Source organism: Lynx canadensis, chromosome F2, assembly GCF_007474595.2.
Source record: "Lynx canadensis isolate LIC74 chromosome F2, mLynCan4.pri.v2, whole genome shotgun sequence".
NCBI lineage: Eukaryota > Metazoa > Chordata > Mammalia > Carnivora > Felidae > Lynx > Lynx canadensis.
Window position 1 is genome coordinate 15,758,885 of NC_044320.2, and position 20,097 is coordinate 15,778,981.

The window sequence follows — 20,097 nt, forward strand, 5'->3', positions numbered from 1 at the left end:
ACACATTTACATTTCTTTGGATGTTTTGTGTCTATGTTTGAAATAATGTAGTGCTCTCTTTAAATTAAGGTATTTTGTTCTCTAAATCTTCCAAAGTAAAATTGATACTCCAGGAAATCTCAAAATGTTACAAACTCTGGAACACCCCCAGTTTGAGAAGCACAGCTTTAGATGATTCCTGTTCTAGCCCTTCCTCCTGCCCCTCCATGAGCCAATGAGAGCAGCTGGCAGTAGTTAGTGACCTAACTACCTCTTGGGGCCATCCAGCTGGGGGCTTTTAGGCACCTAAGATTTATCTGTAGTTGTTTTCTTTCAACAGGATTCTCATCCTGCCCTGTGTTCCTAGAAGCAGGCTGGTTGGGAGTTCTGGCCACCTTTTTTGTATAAATTCTGTTTCCCTAGGGATTGGATCCTAGTTCCTGTTCTTCATCTTTGATTGCCTTGAGCAACCTAGTCATTCATTCATTCTAAAATATTTACCGAGTCTCTGTGCCATCCAGTGTGCTGAATGCTAGGAATCAGTGGGGGTCAGAAACCGGGTCGCAGTGTAGTGGTGGAGACGGCCTCATAAGTGCACTAATGGCTTTACCACAGTTACAGAGAAGGGGACACTGAAGAAAGGAAACATGGTTCTCTGGGTGTTTGGTGAGGAACAAAACTTACTCTGGTGGGTTAGAAAAGATTTCCTTGAGGACGTGACCCTTGGGCTGAGCTCTGAAAGACTGAGTTAGTAGGCAAAATAGGCAGAGCGAAGGTTCGAAACAGCACAGCCGATGCAAATATCCTGTGGCAAGAGGATACGTGGTACTTTTTGAGGAACTGAAAAATGACCGGTGGTCTGGAGCAGAGAGAAATGGGGAAGGGGCTAAGTGGATAGGAGGATGGTAGAGAATGAGCTAAAGAGATCAGCAGAGCCAAGATCATACCATGTTAGGACTTCAGTTTTTGTCCTAAGAGTGAGGAGTCTGATTGAGAGTATCATGATCTGATTTATGAATGAAAGAAAATTTGGGTCCTGTGGAGAACAGAGTGGAAAGGGGTCAGAGTGGCATTCGGACTGGAATCGGTTGACTAGAGTGTTATGGTAGTTGGAAAAGAGTATACAGGTTTGGTTGGGAGATAAAATCTACCTACTTGGTATGTATACCTTGAGAGAAAAGGCGATGTCCTCGATTGCTTTAGTCCATTTGGGCTGTTCTAACAGAATATCGAAGATTGGATAGCTTATAAACAAATATTTCTCACAGTTCCGGAGTCTGGGAAATCCAAGATCAAAAGTGCTCACGTCCAAAACAGTATCTAATCCAGAGCCATGCATTTGGATGTCCTTCAGTTTTGTATCTAGCACAGAGGTTGGGCAACTTTTTCCTTAAAGGGCCACATAGTATATATTTTTTATTTTGTGGACCATATGATCTCTATTGGAAATACTCTGATCTCGTCACTCAAAAGCAGCCATAGACACTACGTAAACAAATGGGTGTGGCTTTGTTGCAGTAAAACTTTTGGAGACTAAAACTTGAGTTTCTTATAATTTTTATGCATCACAAAATACTTTTATTCTTTTGACTTTTTCCCCCCAGCTATTTAAAAATGTAAAACCATTTTTAGCTCAGGGGCAAACAAAAATAGGTGCTGGTCTGTGGGCGAGAGCTTGCCAACCCCTTAACCTAGCACATTTCTTTTTTCATGGCCCTGTCTCAGAAATTCAAGAGATTGCCACACAGAAGTCTGTCTTTTGGATTCCTCTGATTGCTATGTGGTGGTGGTTAGTTTGTCTCCTAATTTCCTGTATTTCCTGTAAAGTCAAAGTTCTGTCAGAGGGCTAAGCAAATCTGAAACTATTTTAAATGCCCTATTTGCTGTCCTTTTGTATCCCTCGATCATAGGTGACAGTGATAGACATGATTCACTGAGCCCAAACAGTGAGGCATTAGTTTGGAGATGTGGTTTTGTTAGGGCTGCAAGCAGTTTTCCACTCTTGTTTTGAAAAATAAAACTCATTAATACCAGAAGTAGTTTTTAGCAATAAAGCAGGCACTGCTTTTAAAGGCAGCTAGTTTATAAAAAAAAAAAAAAGGTAAATATTACTAATCCTTATAAGATGACATACCCCTAACTGTATAACTGCCTCAATTTCCCCCTAGTCAGAAGTAGCAGTTTCTGCCTTGTCTTTCTTCCTGTTGTGCTGTTACCCAGTCTCTCACTTTCTTAGTTTTTCAGGCTATTTCAAGCTGGAAATTGCTTCTCATGTAGTATTTGTTTACCTTTTTGAGTTTGTTGTCAGTAGACATACTTGTGACAGGAATTTTTTAATTGAAAAGAGACTGTCCCTTATTATGGATTAGGATATTTTGAACAAGTTGTTAAATGAGTAAGATTTTGACTGGCTTTATTTTCATAATTGTGTCATGAGTTGGGTACAAAAAGATTGACAAAAAAGATTGGCTGTTTAATAATGAATTGAGAGTGTTAGCCACCTGAGGTGGTATGGAAGTGTAGCTAATGTTGACTGAAATTCCATGTGTTGTTGGCACGTTACAGAAGGTATACTGTGCTCAGTAGTAATAGTTAAGTACTTTTTATAGGATTAAAAAAAAAATTTAATGTTTATTTTTGAGAGACAGAGACATGGCATGAGTGGGGGAGGGGCAGAGAGAGAAGGAGACACAGAATCCGAAGCAGGCTCCAGGCTCCGAGCTGTCAGCACAGAGCCTGATGTAGGGCTCAAACTCACAGACCGCGAGATCATGACCTGAGCCGAAGTCGGACGCTCAGCCGACTGAGCCACCCAGGCGCCTCTTTTAAAATTTTTTTTTTTTTAACGTTTATTTTTGAGACAGAGAGAGACAGAGCATGAACAGGGGAGGGTCAGAGAGAGGGAGACACAGAATCTGAGACAGGCTCCAGGCTCTGAGCTGTCAGCACAGAGCCCGACGCGGGGCTCAAACTCACACACCCACGAGATCATGACCCAAGCTGAAGTTGGACGCTCAACCGACTGAGCCACCCAGACGCCCCAGGCGCCCCTTTTTATAAGGATTTTAATTTGCAAAATGCTTTCACATTTATTTTCCAGTTTGAGCCACATTTCATTCCTGGAAGGAGAAATTTTATGCCCTCTCGCCTAGTGAGGAAACTGAGGCTCAGAAGGCCTACTGATTTGCCCAAAGTCATTCAGTTTATTAGTCACAATACCAGGAATTCTTTCTTGTTTTAGAGAAAGAAGAACAAGCAGAGGAGGGGCAGAGGGGGAGAGAGAATCTCAAGCAGGCTCAAGTGGAGTAGAGCCAACGCAGGGCTCAATCTCATGACCCTACTAGTGTCATGACCTGAGCTGAAGTAGAGTCGGATGCTCAACCCGACTGAGCTACCCCAGGCGCCCCTAGGAATCTGACTCCAGAGCTCATTCTCTTTCCAGAACTGCAGTTCCTCCGTTTTATTGTATTTCTTGGAACTTGCTTACAGATTTACTTTTTGGTGATCTGTCGATTTAAACTTTTCTTTGATCCCTCCATGTTGACCTGTTACTTAATCACCCTGTAGGTGTCTGCCGGTGAGCGGGTGGATGGGAGTGGGACGGCCATTGGCCAACCCATAGAGGAGAGAACTTAGAGGAGACAGAAGTGACTCAGAGTCCAGAAAAAGAACATATTTGCCTCTGTAGATGTAGAGGAGGAAAAACTTCCTGTTGCCCTGTTAGGTTCTGTAGCTGGTCTAAGAATTAAACTGACATTAAGACATTAACAGGAGAAAAGCACATACATTTTATTTTTTGTGTATATGGGAGTCTTCAGAAGGAGAATGAAGCCCCAAAGCAGCTGTTAGGCCCTAAAGCATAAGTGGCAATGTGACAAAAAAAAAAAAAAAAAGGGCTTAAATCGTCTAAGTTGTGGGACAATGACTAGGAAACTAGGGGAAACTAATGGAAGATGATGAGGGTTATTTGGGTTTGTTCATACAGATTCATTTTGTCTTTGACTCCCAGTCTAGTGATGACAGTGCTCTTCTGTTCTTGGTATGGGAGGGTATCTTTAGTTCAGGGGGAGAGCAGAGAGCCTTGCTCGCATCTTCTGTTTCTCCAGTGCACTCAGCTTAAAATAACTGATACGCCAAAGTGACATATTTTGGAGTGGTATGTTCTGATCTCCTTCACCAAACCTGAATAAGGTGAGGCATTCTATTCAAAGGCTAGAAAGCCGCTCTGACAACTGGCTAGGGAAGACACTTCAGGCAAACTGTCAGAAAGAAAAGGGCCACAGGCTGTAAGTCACAAGAGGTGTCTTGCAGAAGAGGGAAGAAATTGGTGACTGAGTCAGTGCAGGATATTCTAAAGGCCAAGGCTCATCTGGGTCCAAAGCTGAATACAGATTTTTTTTTAATGTTTGTTTATTTATTTTTTTTTTCAACGTTTATTTTTGGGACAGAGAGAGACAGAGCATGAACGGGGGGGGGGGGGGGGGGCGGGCAGAGAGAGAGGGAGACACAGAATCGGAAACAGGCTCCAGGCTCTGAGCCATCAGCCCAGAGCCTGACGCGGGGCTCGAACTCCCAGACCGCGAGATCATGACCTGGCTGAAGTCGGACGCTTAACCGACTGCGCCACCCAGGCGCCCCAGAATGTTTGTTTATTTTTGAGAGAGAGCGAGAGAGCAAGAGAGCATGAGCAGGGGAGGGGCAGAGAGGGAGGGAAACAGAGGATCCGAAGCAGGCTCCATGCTAACAGCAGAGAGCCCGATGTGGGTCTCGAACTCACGAACTATGAGATCATGCCCTGAGTGAAGTAGGACACTCAACCGACTGAGCCATCCAGGAGCCCCCCAAATACAGAGTTTTGAAGTATACTGTGACTTAGGGCCCAAAGGACTGACCCACACCTGGAAGAAGTAGGCTCTCAGAGCTAGTGGTATCACCTGGAATTGGCTTCAGCCATATCTGCCTCAGGGTCAAGCCCTGAAGAACAGTTTAGCATCCAGTCCAGTGAGGGATGAGACGAGGACATGGAAAGGTTTTGTAAACTGAGCCTCCAAGCTAGTCTTCAGGTTGCTTTTTGGTTTTTTTCCAGGTTGCTTTTAAAATGAGCATCATGGGGGCGCCTGGGTGGCGCAGTCGGTTAAGCGTCCGACTTCAGCCAGGTCACGATCTCGCGGTCCGTGGGTTCGAGCCCCGCGTCGGGCTCTGGGCTGATGGCTCAGAGCCTGGAGCCTGTTTCCGATTCTGTGTCTCCCTCTCTCTGACCCTCCCCCGTTCATGCTCTGTCTCTCTCTGTCCCAAAAATAAATAAAAAACGTTGAAAAAAAAATTAAAAAAAAAAAATAAAATGAGCATCATGAAGTTTACTTGTTAAATTTGCTTTTTTTTTCCTTTGTTTTTCACTTTGTGTGGTAGTAAAAGATTGCTTTGGAAAAATACTAATCTCTTAGCTGTGCAAAGGAGAAATGGGTAGAAACGATGCAGACTGAATCTGTGCTCCTAACCATCATCCATGGTGGGTGATTGTAGACGGACCCCTGTGAAGGATTATTCTAGGCAGAAAGACCTCCCCTCTCTCCTGGGTTCCCCTTCTCAGTCTGCACCGTTCCCTATCTAATTTCCTTTCCTTAATTGAAAAAAAACTAGTTGCTGAATTCTTGTGATCTGAGCCATCCCACTGAACACCTATATTGAATTTATAGTATTCAGTGTTTGTGTGTCCATGGTCCTTTTAAAGGGTACCAGGTCCGAATTCATCTCCTACCCTGTATTGACATATATACTGTTGCTGAAATATCTTTGATGCTTTCTGCCTTTTTTGTTGCTGTTTTCAAATACCTGGGATAGTCTCCACATCGTCTCTTGGATTATCCAAACTCCCATTCATTGTCTAAGGTCTGCCTTAATGTTGAAGCAGCACAGCTTACTGAGGGCCAGGTTGGCAGAAATCAGAGTGAGAATATCCTCAGAGGAAGCTGAAAGTAAGCAGAACTAACATAAGGGTCTGTTGGTAGGCAACTGCCCCTTATCATTGTGAACTTGTCCTAGTTCTGAAAGCTAAAGGGAGTGTATTTTAAATAAGGAAGGCATTATTATTGCCCATGGCCGTCACAGTCTGACTTCACATCTTGTTATTCCCCTGGCTCCCATATACTCTACAGCAGGATTTGTCAAGAATGGCACTTGACTTGGGGGGGGTCAGATCATTCTTTGGGGAAGTTATCGTGATCATCGTAGGATATTTAGCAGCATCGTGGCCACAAGCCTGGGTTGCCAATAGCACTCCCTCAGTTGGGACAACTAGAAATGAATACAGACATTGCTAAATGTTGTGCAACAAGGGAGGTTAGAAGAAGAGAGGGGCTGCAAAATTGGTCTCCACTGAGGACCACTGCTCTACAGGCACAAGGAATTTCTTTCTTCTAGATGCAGAATTTCTTTCTTCCACACATCCATGTTGCAGAATGCCCTTTTCATTCATCAGCTTGCAAGCTTTAGCTTTGTTCAAGATCTAGCCCTCCTGTGAAGGTTTTCTTGCCAAAACTGTTATTGCGCCTTCTTTGTGCTCCCAAGCACATAATAATTATTTACAAACTTAACATGTATAGAGCTCCTACTATGTGCCAACCATTATACTAGGTTCTAGGAATACAGCAGTAAAGAAAAATATTCTTGCCTTGTGTTGCTTAGTCTAGGCTACTGGATCACAAATTATATATTAGTTACCATATAGACTATGAATTCCTGGAGGGCAGGGACCAAGTGTTGGGTCTTACTCATTTCTATATCCCCTAACTCCTTACATAGTATTTGACACAGAGATAGATGCTCTTCGTAATATTTGGTGAATAAAAAAAAGTTTATTCCACTCTCTGCATCTCGACCTACATTACCTCAATTCAGTTTCTCTTCGTTGTGAAAATGAGCTCTCGCCTGTTTCCAAATGAGATAAACGGATTCAATCTGCCCCTTCAAATCCTGCCTTCTGCAAAGATGCCAAATGAGATGTCCAGAAGACAACTCTTACTGCTCTGCCTAAAACCCATCTGTGCTTCTTGTTGCATCCGGTATTTTAAAGACAGATGTCTGCAACATAGCTGAGTCTGGACTTTCTGGCTACTCCCTTCCCTATAATTCTCTCCCAATAGCCAGAACAGTCTATAGCTCTCTACAATCACTAGTTCACACCCCGAATGCATTGTTCCTTCTTCCTCTGTCTGCATTTCCCCTCTTCTATTGGGTAACTCTAACTTACCCTTTAAGATTCAGTTCAGGGGTCCCTTCTTTCTGGAAACTTCTAGGCCACCTACCAGACTAAGGTAGTTGTTCCTCTCCTGTGTCCCACAGTGCCAGTGTCTACTTATAATATTTCTTAATTGTCTGTAATGCGTCTGCCTTCGCAATTCTGCAGGGAGTTTCTTGAGGGCTGGAATTATATCTTACTCTTTGCATCCCAGGTGTCTAGCACAGTAACAGACAAGTGGTGGCACTTAGACTTTGAATGAAAAATTTAGTAACAGCTTTTATTTATCATAGAAGTTTAAAATAGAAGCTCTTAATTATTTACTTTTACCTTCCACAGATATTGGTATCAACTTGACAGATCCTATGTTCAGAGGAATTTATAGGGGAGTTCAGAAGCATCAAGGTAAATGTTTCTGTTGTTAAGATAAAGTAAAGACAAGCTTTCTGCCTCAGGGAGATGATGGAAAGCATAATCCACTTTACAGCTGAAATATTAAAGGATTTATTATGCAACTTGGATAAAACTATAAACAAAGTGAAACATTTATAAGCTATATTGGTAAGCCACAGCCATGAGCATTTATAAAGCACCTATTATAACAAAGTGTTACCAAGGTCTTCTCTGAGGAAGCTTATGATTTTGAATAAAGAACTTTAACCATATGCATAAAAGCCAAACAATCGCTGATTGCTTAATTGGTCTTTTAAGCATATCTAGTCCTTTGAAAACGTTTTCCGCTAAGTGACAAAGAGGTAATGGGATTAAGGAGTAGGCGTGCTGCTGTCCACCCTCCCTGTCTTACCTTTCCCCCCTTTCCATCCATGTCTTGCTAAATCCCAGATACTTGTGGGATAGGTGGGAATAGACAGGAGTCTCTCAAAGGTTGACGGAAAGCTTAGCCAAAAGCAAAATGGCTTATATTTATCATATCAAGTTCATTTAAAAAGCATATTTTGTCAGCTGAGGTGAGTAAGCAGGAAATGATGGCAACAACAAGTTTTTGAAAGAATCTCTCCAATAAACTGGTTTGTGAATATTGTCTCAGAAAATTACCGTACTTGTTATTATGTGAATGCAAACAGGAAAATTTGGTTTTGAGGCCTGGGTGAAGTGCAAGTGCACATTTCAGCAATTACGTCAAGATAATTTTACTATGCTTCTAGGTGGTAATGAGCGAAAGCTTCTCTGAATACAGAGAATGTTAGATGTCACCTACAAGAAAGTTAAACATTAGCTTTCATAAGCCTTACCTCAAAACATACCTTTTCTACTTCATTTAGAAGTTTAGATAATGTTTTTATATTTATCAAATGTTAGGTACTACATCTTAGAGTATGTAATTATATTGATTTTCTTGCCTTTGTAGCACTTAATAGATTTCATGCTTTATGACTCTATGTGTATGTATGTTTGTATGTGCGTTTTTATGAAATAAGTTTTATTCTTATCAGTATCCCTCTGGTTTACAATATTTAGCAAAACTGGATGTCTTAGTGTAAGTTCACTAAGTTGATATTTTTTGTCTAAAAGAAATTTTATAGCTTCTAGAAGTAATGATAATTCTAATAAAATTTACTGATACTTAAATCTGAAATTAATACATGGATTTATGTCATTTTTTAATATTGCCATCCATTTACCTCAGGCCTCTTAAAGCTTAGCCTTCAATTGATCTCCCCAGAAAGCTTATTGTTACTTAACAAGAAATTTTGGGAAAAAGAAAAAAACTGTCAGTGAAAATAAAAATTATCCTTCCTCAATGGAAATGGGAATTATAATAATACGGTATTAACTGAAATTTACAAAGAGAAGTTTTATCATGTTTTGGGAAGCATTACAGATACACTCTGAAAATCCCTAGTAAAAATAAGCAATCTTAATGACTTTTATTTTTATTTAAAAAAATACAATACCAACAAGTTTCGATTTTAAGGCAACTGATTTAAGTTGTAGTGAGCAAATTCACCTTTCATTTGAACTTCCTGATTTTTGTCACTTTTCTCCCTTTTGGTCAACAGAATAAAATACAATTAAATGGATAACTAGTCACCTAGTTTGATACAGGTTTCCTTTTTTTGTTTTTTTTAAGGTTATCACTGATTGTTATCATAAGTACTCATCAAATGGTATTGATTTGGTAAATGATTGTTTCTATGTGTTTTTCTTTCAAGAAGAGATAATTAAGTGAAAAAATTTTTTACTAGCTTTTCTTAATGTGGGGTTTTTGCTTTTATAGACGACTTACAAGATGTAATAGAAAGAGCTGTCCAGATTGGTGTTAAAAAGGTAACATTTCATTTTTGTTACTCTTAAGTTTTTTTTAAAAAATTAAATTTTGGTTAAGGTACTACAGAATAGAAGAGAAAGAGCTCAGGCCACACTTGGCATTTTGGGATATGTATTGTCAGCAAGTAATATTAGCAAGTTAATGAAGTAAAATATCAAAATTTTCTGTTCACAGCTATTTAAGTGATACAGACCTCATGCTTGGATAGTTCTTCCATGTGATCAGAAACATGGTAAATGGCAAAATCTCTTTGAAAAAAATTTTTAAGACCTATCTGAATTATCAGGTTTGTCAAAAATGCAACTCTTAATTTTATAATGTAATTTAGCATCTGTTAGAATTAAGTGATCATCAGAAACACATGTATCCTGGGGCACCTGGGTGCCTCAGTTGGTTAAGTATACAGCTCTTGATTTTGGCTCAGGTCTTGATCTCATGGTTTTGGAGTTAGAGCCCTACATCGGGCTCTGCACTGACAGCACAGAACCTGCTTGGGATTCTCTCTCTTCTCTCTCTCTCTCTCTCTCTCTGAAAATAAATTAACATAAAAAAAAAATGTGTATCCTGTCACCACCTTTGGCTCTTATAGTATGGGTATACCATTTCAAAAACTGAGAGAACACTTTAATTTTTACAGTACTAATTTGATTATCAGGAAAATTCTACCTTTTAGAGAGTTCTAAGCAAATGAATATTAGCACTGTGTCAAATTCTTTGAATAGATAGATACTTCTTTTTAATTAGTATTTTTTTAAAAATATCAAGCTATTCCTCCCCCCCTCCAACACACACACACACACACACACACACACACACAAGAAATCGGGTGAAGTTCCATAGTATGGCATCAGGACACTTGGTGATGGCCACAGGACACTGTGGCTGCTAAGTTGAATAACCTGAGTTTTAAAAGATGACACTGCTGGGGCACCTGGGTGGCTCAGTCAGTTAGTTGAGTGTCCGACGTTGGCTCAGGTCATGATCTCGCGGTTCGTGAGTTCAAGCCCCGCGTCGGGCTCTGTGCTGACAGCTCAGAGCCTGGAGCCTGTTTCAGATTCTTTGTCCCCTCTCTCCCTCCTCCCCACCCCTGCTTGTGCTCTGTCTCTCTCTTTCAGAAATGAATAAACATAAAAAAAATTAAAGATGACACTGCTGACTCATGAGTTCTCATTCCCAACTCGGAACGCTATAGCTCTCATTCACAATAAGAAAGGATAAAGGTTACAGCATTCCTCTCTCATGATGCAGTCATTCTGTGCTTGGCAAATCACTGTATAAAATGCTTTTCTGCAAACTCTGAATACCAGGCTCCTGAATTTCCGCGTGTTGGCCATGAGTAGTTCAGTCTTAACATTTGTAAACACACACACACACGTAAGAATGACAGGGATGGAATATACTTGGACATGCTTCCAAATTGAAATCTAACTTGGTGCCTTGCTGTTACATTGTGACTGAAAGCACAGTGATCGCGGCACCGCTGGCTTCCAGCGCCGGCGCCATTCGTCGTCCGACAGTGATAATAATGCCTACTTGAGACTTGTGAGGGTGAACTAAAGCAGGAATGCAGAGCACCTGGTATTGTACCTGCATGAAGTGAGCAGCCTGTATTTTGTGAAGTTTGTGGCAGAGACCATCGGCCTAATGTCCTCATTGTGAACTGGGAGAGGAAATTATGTCCTCTCGTCTTGTCCTTGCTTGTTTTTCTAATCTCTTTGGGAAAGTTACAGATAAAAGGTAGAATTAATTAGCAACTATTTTACACAATTGAAATACTAAATGTGGGCACCTGGTCTTGTATTAAAGAATTAGGGAATGTTGGTAAACAGTAAAATTTTCCTGAAAGTTGAGGATTTAATTATGCCTATGCATTCCCTGAGTAAGATACTCAATGTCTGCTATATTAGAAGTCTAAGTTGCTTTATAAAAACGTCTGTCATTTGCATTTCCTCCTGTGTTTTACTGTTTTCTCTTTAGGCATACACCTAGAGTGAATTCTTCATTTTAGCTCAGGGAGGCACTTGAAGTGAGATGTTTAAAGAAATACACATCGGTGCACTTAAATCACTGCTCTAGAAAGATGTACACTTATCAGCACTGCCTCAGTGGCCGTCAACACACAGGCTCTTTGGTGACATTTTCCTTTTAATACAGTAGCAAAGACACTGTTCTGACTGCTGGTCGACCCTAAGGGCTGTCCCTTTAGAAGCGTGCTTTTCTGCTAAGAGCCATACATTTTCCTTACAAAGAAGTCATCAATATACATTAACCCAGAGATTGTCAGACTTTTGGTCTCAGAACCCATTCACATTCTTCACTATCAATGAAGACCCCAAAGAACTTTTGTTTTGGTTTTATCTGTTAATATATACTGTGTTAGACATTAAAACTGAGAAAAATTCAAAATATCTATTAACAATAAACCAATATATTACATAAGGAACATATTTTTAGGAAAAACAAATATTTTCCAACCCCCAAAAATGTAGTGACATGAATGGAATTGTTTTCCCTTTTTTTTTTTTTAAACATCTCGTCCCTTTCCTGTCTAGCTCTTAAGACTGCTGAACTTGGGTATGTGTTTTTGCAGGCAGTCTGTTGTGACATTACACATCATGTAGCCTCTGGAATACTCCCTGCACACTTGTGACTGAGGGTGAAAAAGCAAATAGCATCTTTGGTATTATTTTGAAAATAGGTTTGACCTCACATATCCCCTCACATATCCTCCTCACATATCCTCACATATCCCAGGACCTCACTTGGAGAACTGTTGAATTAATAAACACTGTTGAATCTCTAACTTAGATTAACAGAATTCTAAATTCAGAAGTACTTAGTCAGGCTTTCATAATGTGGAATCTGTCCTCTGTCATTCAATGTAACACAGACATGGAATACACTTTAATAGGAAGGAGTGACACAATCCGTGTTGGATGTATGCTTGTATGTGTGGGGAGGGGTGGTGAGGGACCACTCTACGTAAAAGGTGACCTTTCAGCCAAATTTTAAAGGAAGGTAAGTGTGTGACAGTCTTAGGAAAGCATTCTGGAAAAGCAGCAGGGAGGCGTGTTTAGGAAACTTGTTGATACTCTGTTAAAGTGGGCATGTTTTCTTTCTGTTTCAGTTTATGATCACAGGTGGAAATCTGCAGGACAGTAAAGAGGCACTGCATTTGGCACAAACAAATGGTATCCTCCTCTCACTTTGACCCTCTCCCCCCATATGAATTAAGTTCTTTTGAAGAACTCTTTCTATAACTGCCTCAGGTACAATACAACGGATCATGACTGGAAACAACAGGAAAACGGACTGAGTGTAACAGGGTGTGATTAAGATGAAAGGGTTCTGACACTGATATATCAGATGTTTGGTTAAATCCTCTCTCATCGTACTTAAGGATTATTTTAAGATTTCCTTAATGAGAATTAAGTTCACCAGGTATATAATTTAGTCTCCAGTATTCCTGATACAGGATTTTTGTGTGTATGCTGTAATGTGTTCAGGATGGGAGTTGCTTTTATTTTGCTTTTTTTAAACTTAAACTGTGAAGGATCATTTATTAAGTATGTATCATGCAGACCACGGTGGAAGGCCCCAGGAATGCAAGTAATAATGTATCATCCCTCAGATGCTCACTTTATGTTACACGTTTTGCATTTATTTAAAATCTATAAGGTTTGGAATTGGTTCCAAAGGGAATCCTAGTTACACAAAACATCTCCTTTATCTGGCATTCATTTTACCTCACCTTTTTTTGGTTTTGTGTTTTGTCATACTTCACGTGCTAGACTTTGAAGAATTAGGCATTCTATTTTATTTTTAAAAATACTGATTTACTTACTAAAAGCTATTTTGGGGGGTACCTGGGTGGCTCAGTAGGTTAAATTCCAGACTCTTGGTTTCAGCTCAGGTCATGGTCGCATGGTTCGTAGGTTTGAGCCCCATGTCGGGCTCCGTGCTGATGGTTTGGAGCCTGCTTGGGAATCTCTCTCTCCCTCTCTCTCTGCCCCTCCCCTGCTTGCGCTTGCTCTTTCTCTTTCTCTCTCTCTCTCTCTAAATAAGTAAACAAAATATTTTTTCAAAAGCTGTCTTTTTGTGGCAATCTTTCTAAACTGCGTACTTCTCTTCAGGATCCACTGACACTTTTTCTTAATGATTAAGATAAAAATAACCATCTTCCCAGATGCCTTGGAGGTGTATAAGAATATTGTCTTCTATCCTTTTTATCCCCAGAGAGATCTATTTTCAAAACTTCTTGAATCTTCATTGTCAGCCCTCTTCACTCCCCCCTTCACGAACCTGTGTTCTCACTGTTTAAAAACCTCTGCCTCCTCTTATATGTAAACACCTGCAGGAGAGGCTGAGGAAGGCTCCCCACCTCTCACGTGGGTTCAGGTGCAAACCACTCAGAAGCCCTTTTTGACTTCACGTTGGTGTTTCGTGCAATTACAGTTATCAAGACATGGTCTGCAAATAAGTGAGCTTAATTCTTTATCAGATAAACAAATCTCCCTTCCACCTCCTTAACTCACGCTTTTTAAGCATGTTTAAATTTTAATTGTCATATTAACTATGTGAAACAAGATGGTCACATGAATAGTGAGTATAAAGATATAGTTAGGTTATGACACTTCATTCTGTAAGAAATTGTTTCATTTTCCATTCTGTTAGGCTGAGTAAATGCCAGGCTTTGGAAAGAGGTGAATTAATTATTTTTACCAGTCTGTTAAGGCAATTTTCATATTCCTGTCCTGCTTTGCTAAGGTATTCCAAAAATTCTTACATGATTAACTTCATGCCATTCTGGCAGTTTGAATAGTTTATGGCTATTATTAAAAATTAGCCAGCTGAAAGTATTTGTCATTTAAATATAATATGAAAAATACTTTGGAAATAATCCTAAGACATTATTTTGTGCTAGATATGTTTTTCAGTACAGTTGGATGTCATCCTACAAGATGTGATGAATTTGAAAAGAATGACCCTGATCTTTACCTAATGGAGTTGTTAAATCTCGCTGAAAACAATAAGGGGAAAGTTGTAGCAATAGGGGAGTGTGGACTTGGTAAGTGCCAACCTAGCCCTGTTAGAGTGACTTTGAAAGTGATTTGTTCTGTACAAGTTATGAGTAATTGTTGGTTCTTTTTTTTATCTTTTAAAGATTTTGACCGACTACAGTTCTGTCCCAGAGATACTCAGCTCAAGTAAGGAAATTTATTGACTTCAGGAATTATTGTAAAATCTTAAGAGTGATTTTTTTTTTTATATATAGCTTTTATCAGTTCAGAATGTAGCTGGAGTAAGCATCAGGATTTTTTGTTAATCCCTTTGTATATCAAAAGTTAAGTGAAACATGGAATTCATAGGGGATGGAAGCATATAGCTCCTAATTGGTTAACCGGCTAACTTAATTTTAATGGTGGAAATAAGGGATGAGTTTTACATGATAGAGACTTTTGTTGTTCTTTTTTTCACGAATGTATTCATGCATGCATCATTCCAATGAGATGATTTAAATTCAGTTGTGGGGGACACGATTTACGGGCAAGGGATATTAAAAAGAAATTATAGGATCAATCACCAAAGCTAGAAAAACTTATTTTGCTCTTGCTGGGCATTGGATATTGTCAACTTAGAATATGAGAATCCTTTCATAGGAGCCACATGGAGAATGGTGGCTTCTGAGAAAACTCCAAAGCTCACAAGCCATGTAGACTTCCTACAACCCACTGCCTATACCTTTTAATTGGAGCTCCTATAAAGCACACTGGTGGATAGTGTTACTGGCTAAAAAGAAAAATAGACTTAATTTAAGACTTGAGCATTTTGTTACATTTCAGAAACAGTGTATTAATGATCAAGATAATTAAACATTAGAGTAAATCCTTTCATAATTAAAATAGTATGTACATAGCAGGATATGGTTTAGGCTTGAACGTAGATGCCAAGTGCCCAGGTATTAATCTGTACTAGGGAGTCTGAACTCCATTCGTTCAGTAAATGATTACCAAGTGCCTCCTCAGTATGATACAAGGAAAGATAGGCTTGGTTCTGTGCCTTTATAGATAAGAGAAGACGTAAATAATTAAAATAGGCTGGAAAATGCTATCAAAAAGGTGTAGGGCAGTAGGGCGGAAGGACTTTCCAGGGGAGTCAGGGAAGCCTTTGCCAATAAGGTGAGGAGATGTGAGTGAGGCCTCTTCCAGAGTAGATAAAGCTAAGGACAGACTGAAGTCTGGTATAAATTTTGAAGAGATGGGCAGTTCAATCTGAGATTTTTAAAAATTTTAAAACCTCAAATGATGTAGTAAAAAACCACACTAGCAGTTATCCTGTGTGGACCATTGCTACCGAAAGAAATGCCCCGCCTTCCACCTGTGCTCCCATGGCTCCGGCTCTGCTCTGCTCACAGCGGCTGTGCTAGTTTCAGTGCTCCCCGCGGTGGGTGCGCTGCAGCCCGTTACCCCTTCCCGCCCACACAGACTAGGCTCTGGGCTCTGCCGAGGCAGGTGCCAAGTCTTCACTCATGTTGTAGTTCCCATGGTGCCATGCACAGTACTCTCGGTACGTGGTAGGTACTCAGGAAATGTTCACTGAGTTTTTAATGAGGAGGAGGGGTCCTTTTTGATTCCTGTAGAGCGGCATGGATATAAAGCTTATAATTCAGCTTTTACTGTTGGCTCTTTTCTCGGAAGAATTTAGATTTTGAGCTGTTATTTGATACCATCCTGGAGACTTAACCAGTGTATGACTTGTTTTTGTTTTTTGTGTAAAAATGCAGTCAGGAAAAAGATCTATGAGAAGAGAAAAATAGAAAACGGTGTGATAGATTACTAGGCAAGACAAAACTAACGTGCGGTAGACACGGTGTCTAAAAAATAGTGTCTGACAGATAATGGTAAGTAAAGGCAGTATATAACGGTGTTTGAAAGTAGTTCTCTTTGGAATCAACAGCTTTGGGTTGGAATCACAACTGCCATTGGTGGCTGTATGTCTCTTTGTAAATCTCAATTTCTTCATCGTTCCACCTACTTTTCTTAACATTTGGTATGTAAGGCCCAGAGTAACATGCCTGGCACAAAGTAAGTGTTCAATAAATTGTGGCAGTTGTGTTATTCTTAGAAATATTTTCATCCTAAAGAAAATACTGGCTGTTCTTTTTCTTTGGGGTTTTTGGAAAGTATTTTTTAAAAAGAAAAAAAATCAGAAAACAAGGGAAAGGCTGATTCCATCCTGGAAGAGTTACCCTTTAAGCATTCCCTGCATTTTCAGTTTCTCTGCCACAGGCCATATTCTCTTTTCTTGTTGTAAGTTTAGAGCTTGGTTCACTTGAGTGGGAAGAATTTGCTTTGGGATTTTTCTTGGGGCTTTAAAATATTAACACTGTGCAAAAAAAGAAATTCTACATCAGACAGGATTTAAAAAAAATCGTTTGGGGATTTAGGGGACCTCAGAGAGGAGAGATTGAGGCTGTCCTTGCCATCAGCCAGTCCAGAGGAGGGATCGCCACCATGGGTTAAGGTACACTGTGGTAATGCTTTGGGTGCTCTGGAGTTGCCTCACTCGTGATTACTAACAGCCGCTATTCTGAAGCTGACCTTTCCAAGGTCAAGCTGACCTGTACTTGATTGTTGACCCTAAAATGTAAGAAGCAGTATTACAATTAGAAGCAATTACAGTTTGACTAAAATGAGCAAATCTAACAAAAGTAAACAGCGGTTTTCATATATGAGCTAAGAAAGAAATAAAAGCAGAGATGTCTCTTGAAAGGTGCCAGTTCCTGCCCTGTAACTTATGCTATTTTTAGTTACCGTGGCTTTTTTTCCTTTACAGACAATAGTTTAATGTCAAGCACCAGCTATTCTCAATATATGTCATTAGGAATAATTGGCCTCCTTAAGACACCTACCTAGTTTGAACGCATGGACCTTTCTTTTCTCATATTATGCAAAATTCTGTAGGCACCCTGCTTGAGCATCTATTATTTTCATAATTTGTACTTTTGCCTGTTTTGTGATAGGCTTATTCCCAAGGTGATCATTAGATTCTGTAAATCTGTGGCTTGGTTGTGTGGCTTTGTACATGGAGTTTTGTGTGAAAGAAACGATCCATGTAGAGTGGTGAACACAAAGGGTATGTGGTGTGTAGCCAGAAGCCAGATACATGGTCAAGTTTATATAATGACTGGAGCACACTTAATTGCTGACACTTGTATTACTTTAAACATTATGGAAACAGTGACTTTTAAGATTTCATTTCTGTTTCCTACCCTGTGAAATTTTAGCACTTTGTTAAATTATTTTTGCTTTTTCTAGCCCAGCAGAATCTGAAAAGGTGATTTAAAAAGCTGAACACAGTGGGAGCACTTGGGTAGCTCAGTCAGTTAAGCATCCAAATCTTGCTTTCGGCTCAGGTCATGATCTCACAGTTTGAAAGTTCAAGCCCCAAAACGGGCTCTGCGCTGATGGTGCAAAGCCTGCTTGGGATTCTCTGTCTCCCTTTCTCTCTGCCCCTCCCCTGCTTGCTCTCTTTCTCTCCCCCTGAAAATAAATATAGACTTAAAATAAGTAAATAAAAACCTAAACATTGGGTAATAAAGACAACACCACGTTTATGAAAACTAAGTACATTTCTATTTCTAATTTTAAAATTTAGCATTTTCAGGGCACCTGGGTGGCTCCGTCAGTTAAGCGTCCAACTCTTGGTTTCGGCTCAGGTCATGATCTCATGCTTCACGAGTTCAAGCCCTGTGTCAGGCTCTGTGCTGACAGTGCAGAGCCTGCTTAGGATTCATTCATTCTCCCTTTCCCCACTCTCTGTCCCCCTCTCTCCTTCTTCCTCCCTTCCTCCCTCCCTCTCTCAAAGATAAATCAATAAACTTCAAAAAAAAAATGAAAAGAAATTGAGCATTTTCAAGAGTACAAAGGGGTACTTCAGGAAAATGGTTGTCCTTACACTTCAAGGAGACAAGACAGCGGAAAATATAGCAAAAGAGATTTAAGTGAAACAGGGAAATTATTCCCTAAAATCAAGGCGCCTAGAAGAGGTAAACTCCTGTAGGAAATAAGACACTTACTATCTGTAATTCCTGGGTTTTATTTTAACTGCATGACCGTTAATGAGAACTAGTGAGCACTGTGCTGAGTGAGAAAACATAGGACAGCCCACCCCATTATATCTCGCTCTTATGCTATAGAACCAGGAAAAAAGGCTTCTTTGAATACAACTTGGGTCATTTTGGCCGGACCTGGACTTAGAGACTGAAGTTCTGATCACACTGTGTTCTGTGATCTTGGATGAAGTCCTAAATCCACTGACACCAGCTCTTGTCCTATTCTAGGGTTATTTTGTGGATCAAATGAGATAATGGTATGTGGTACTTGAAAAACCTTTTTCTAAAGTACTCTTCAAACATTTAGGGCTGCCATTTTATCATGTAATTTTCAGATCTTTGAAAAACAGTGTTTTAGTTTTTTTGTGTATATTTAATAAATCCTTGTGTTTAGTGGTAATAATTTCTTGTATAACAGCACATGGAAAACACGGAGTATAAAGCTTTGCCTGGCCTTTTGCTGGAGCGAATGGATTCCCACTGATGGTGCTTAGCCCGCTCTCCAGGCAAGAGGCTGGTGGTATATTCACCACCAACACATGCTGCAGGGAAGGGGTCCCACAGGTGATGGGAGGGTGTCTGCTTCATTTGCTGGGGTTTGGTGGAAAAGCTAGTTAAAAGTATATCTGAGGGAACAGCTCCCATCACTGTAGACTTAAACGTTATAGCTCTTTATTTCTAGTGATCAATAAAGTGCTGTCTAATTTACCTAGAAGTTATAATGGAAAGCTAACACATTAAAAAATTTTTTTATTTATCATTTTTGAGAGAGAGAAAGCACGTGAGTGGGAAAGGGGCAGACAGAGAGGGGGGGTTGGGGGGATAGAGGATCCGAAGCAGGCCTTGTGCTGACAGCAGAGAGCCTGATGCAGGGCTCGAACTCACAAACCGTGAGATCATGACCTGGGCGGAAGCCGGATGCTTAACCAACTGAGCCACCCAGGGTCTCCACTAACAGACATTTTTTGAAAATGATTTTGTAATCCCAGAAAATGAAGTATCCCTTTCAGGAAGATGTATGTGATAATTATCAATGCCTCTGGCTAAGCCAGCTGTATTTTAAACATCTGAGTTCACTACTTCTGTCCTGTAATCTCCTAGATAATAAAAGTCCTTTAAAAAAATTATTTTTCTTATGCTAAAATAAAATTAACGAAAATTTTTTGGCATTATGCAGATATTTTGAAAAACAGTTTGAACTGGCAGAACAAACAAAATTACCAATGTTTCTTCACTGTCGGAACTCACATGGTGAATTTCTGGGTGAGTTAGAGCTAAAATCTCCTTTAGAATTAAAGAATTTTGCAGCAATTAGTAAAGTATTTGCCAAAAGTTGTTTGTTTTTAATTTACAGACATAATGAAAAGAAACAGAGATCGGTGTGTAGGTGGAGTGGTAAGTAGAAGAGTTTTTTTTTTGTTTGTTTTTTTAAATTTTTTTTAACATTTATTTATTTTTGAGACAGAGACAGAGCAT

At 39.9% G+C, this 20,097-nt stretch overlaps 1 protein-coding gene across 9 annotated transcripts in view; it reads left to right on the forward strand.

Moving 5' to 3' along the window:
* Window positions 1-20,097, forward strand: part of TATDN1 (TatD DNase domain containing 1) — a 44,748-nt gene that overhangs the window by 3,384 nt on the left and 21,267 nt on the right. For 2 of the 9 annotated variants that reach the window (XR_004343193.1, XM_030304480.1), the window contains exons 2-8: window positions 7,556-7,621; window positions 9,456-9,505; window positions 12,634-12,697; window positions 14,431-14,574; window positions 14,671-14,713; window positions 19,799-19,884; window positions 19,976-20,016. Coding sequence is in view for 7 of the 9 variants with exons in the window: in XM_030304480.1 (XP_030160340.1) it covers window positions 7,556-7,621; window positions 9,456-9,505; window positions 12,634-12,697; window positions 14,431-14,574; window positions 14,671-14,713; window positions 19,799-19,884; window positions 19,976-20,016 (494 nt within the window). In the remaining 2 variants the exon portion in view is untranslated. Of the gene's footprint in view, window positions 1-46; window positions 70-7,555; window positions 7,622-9,455; window positions 9,506-12,633; window positions 14,575-14,670; window positions 14,714-16,953; window positions 17,031-19,039; window positions 19,186-19,798; window positions 19,885-19,975; window positions 20,017-20,097 lie in introns of those variants that run through there. The other 7 variants (XM_030304481.1, XR_004343194.1, XM_030304483.1 and 4 more) reach the window with 7 other exon arrangements.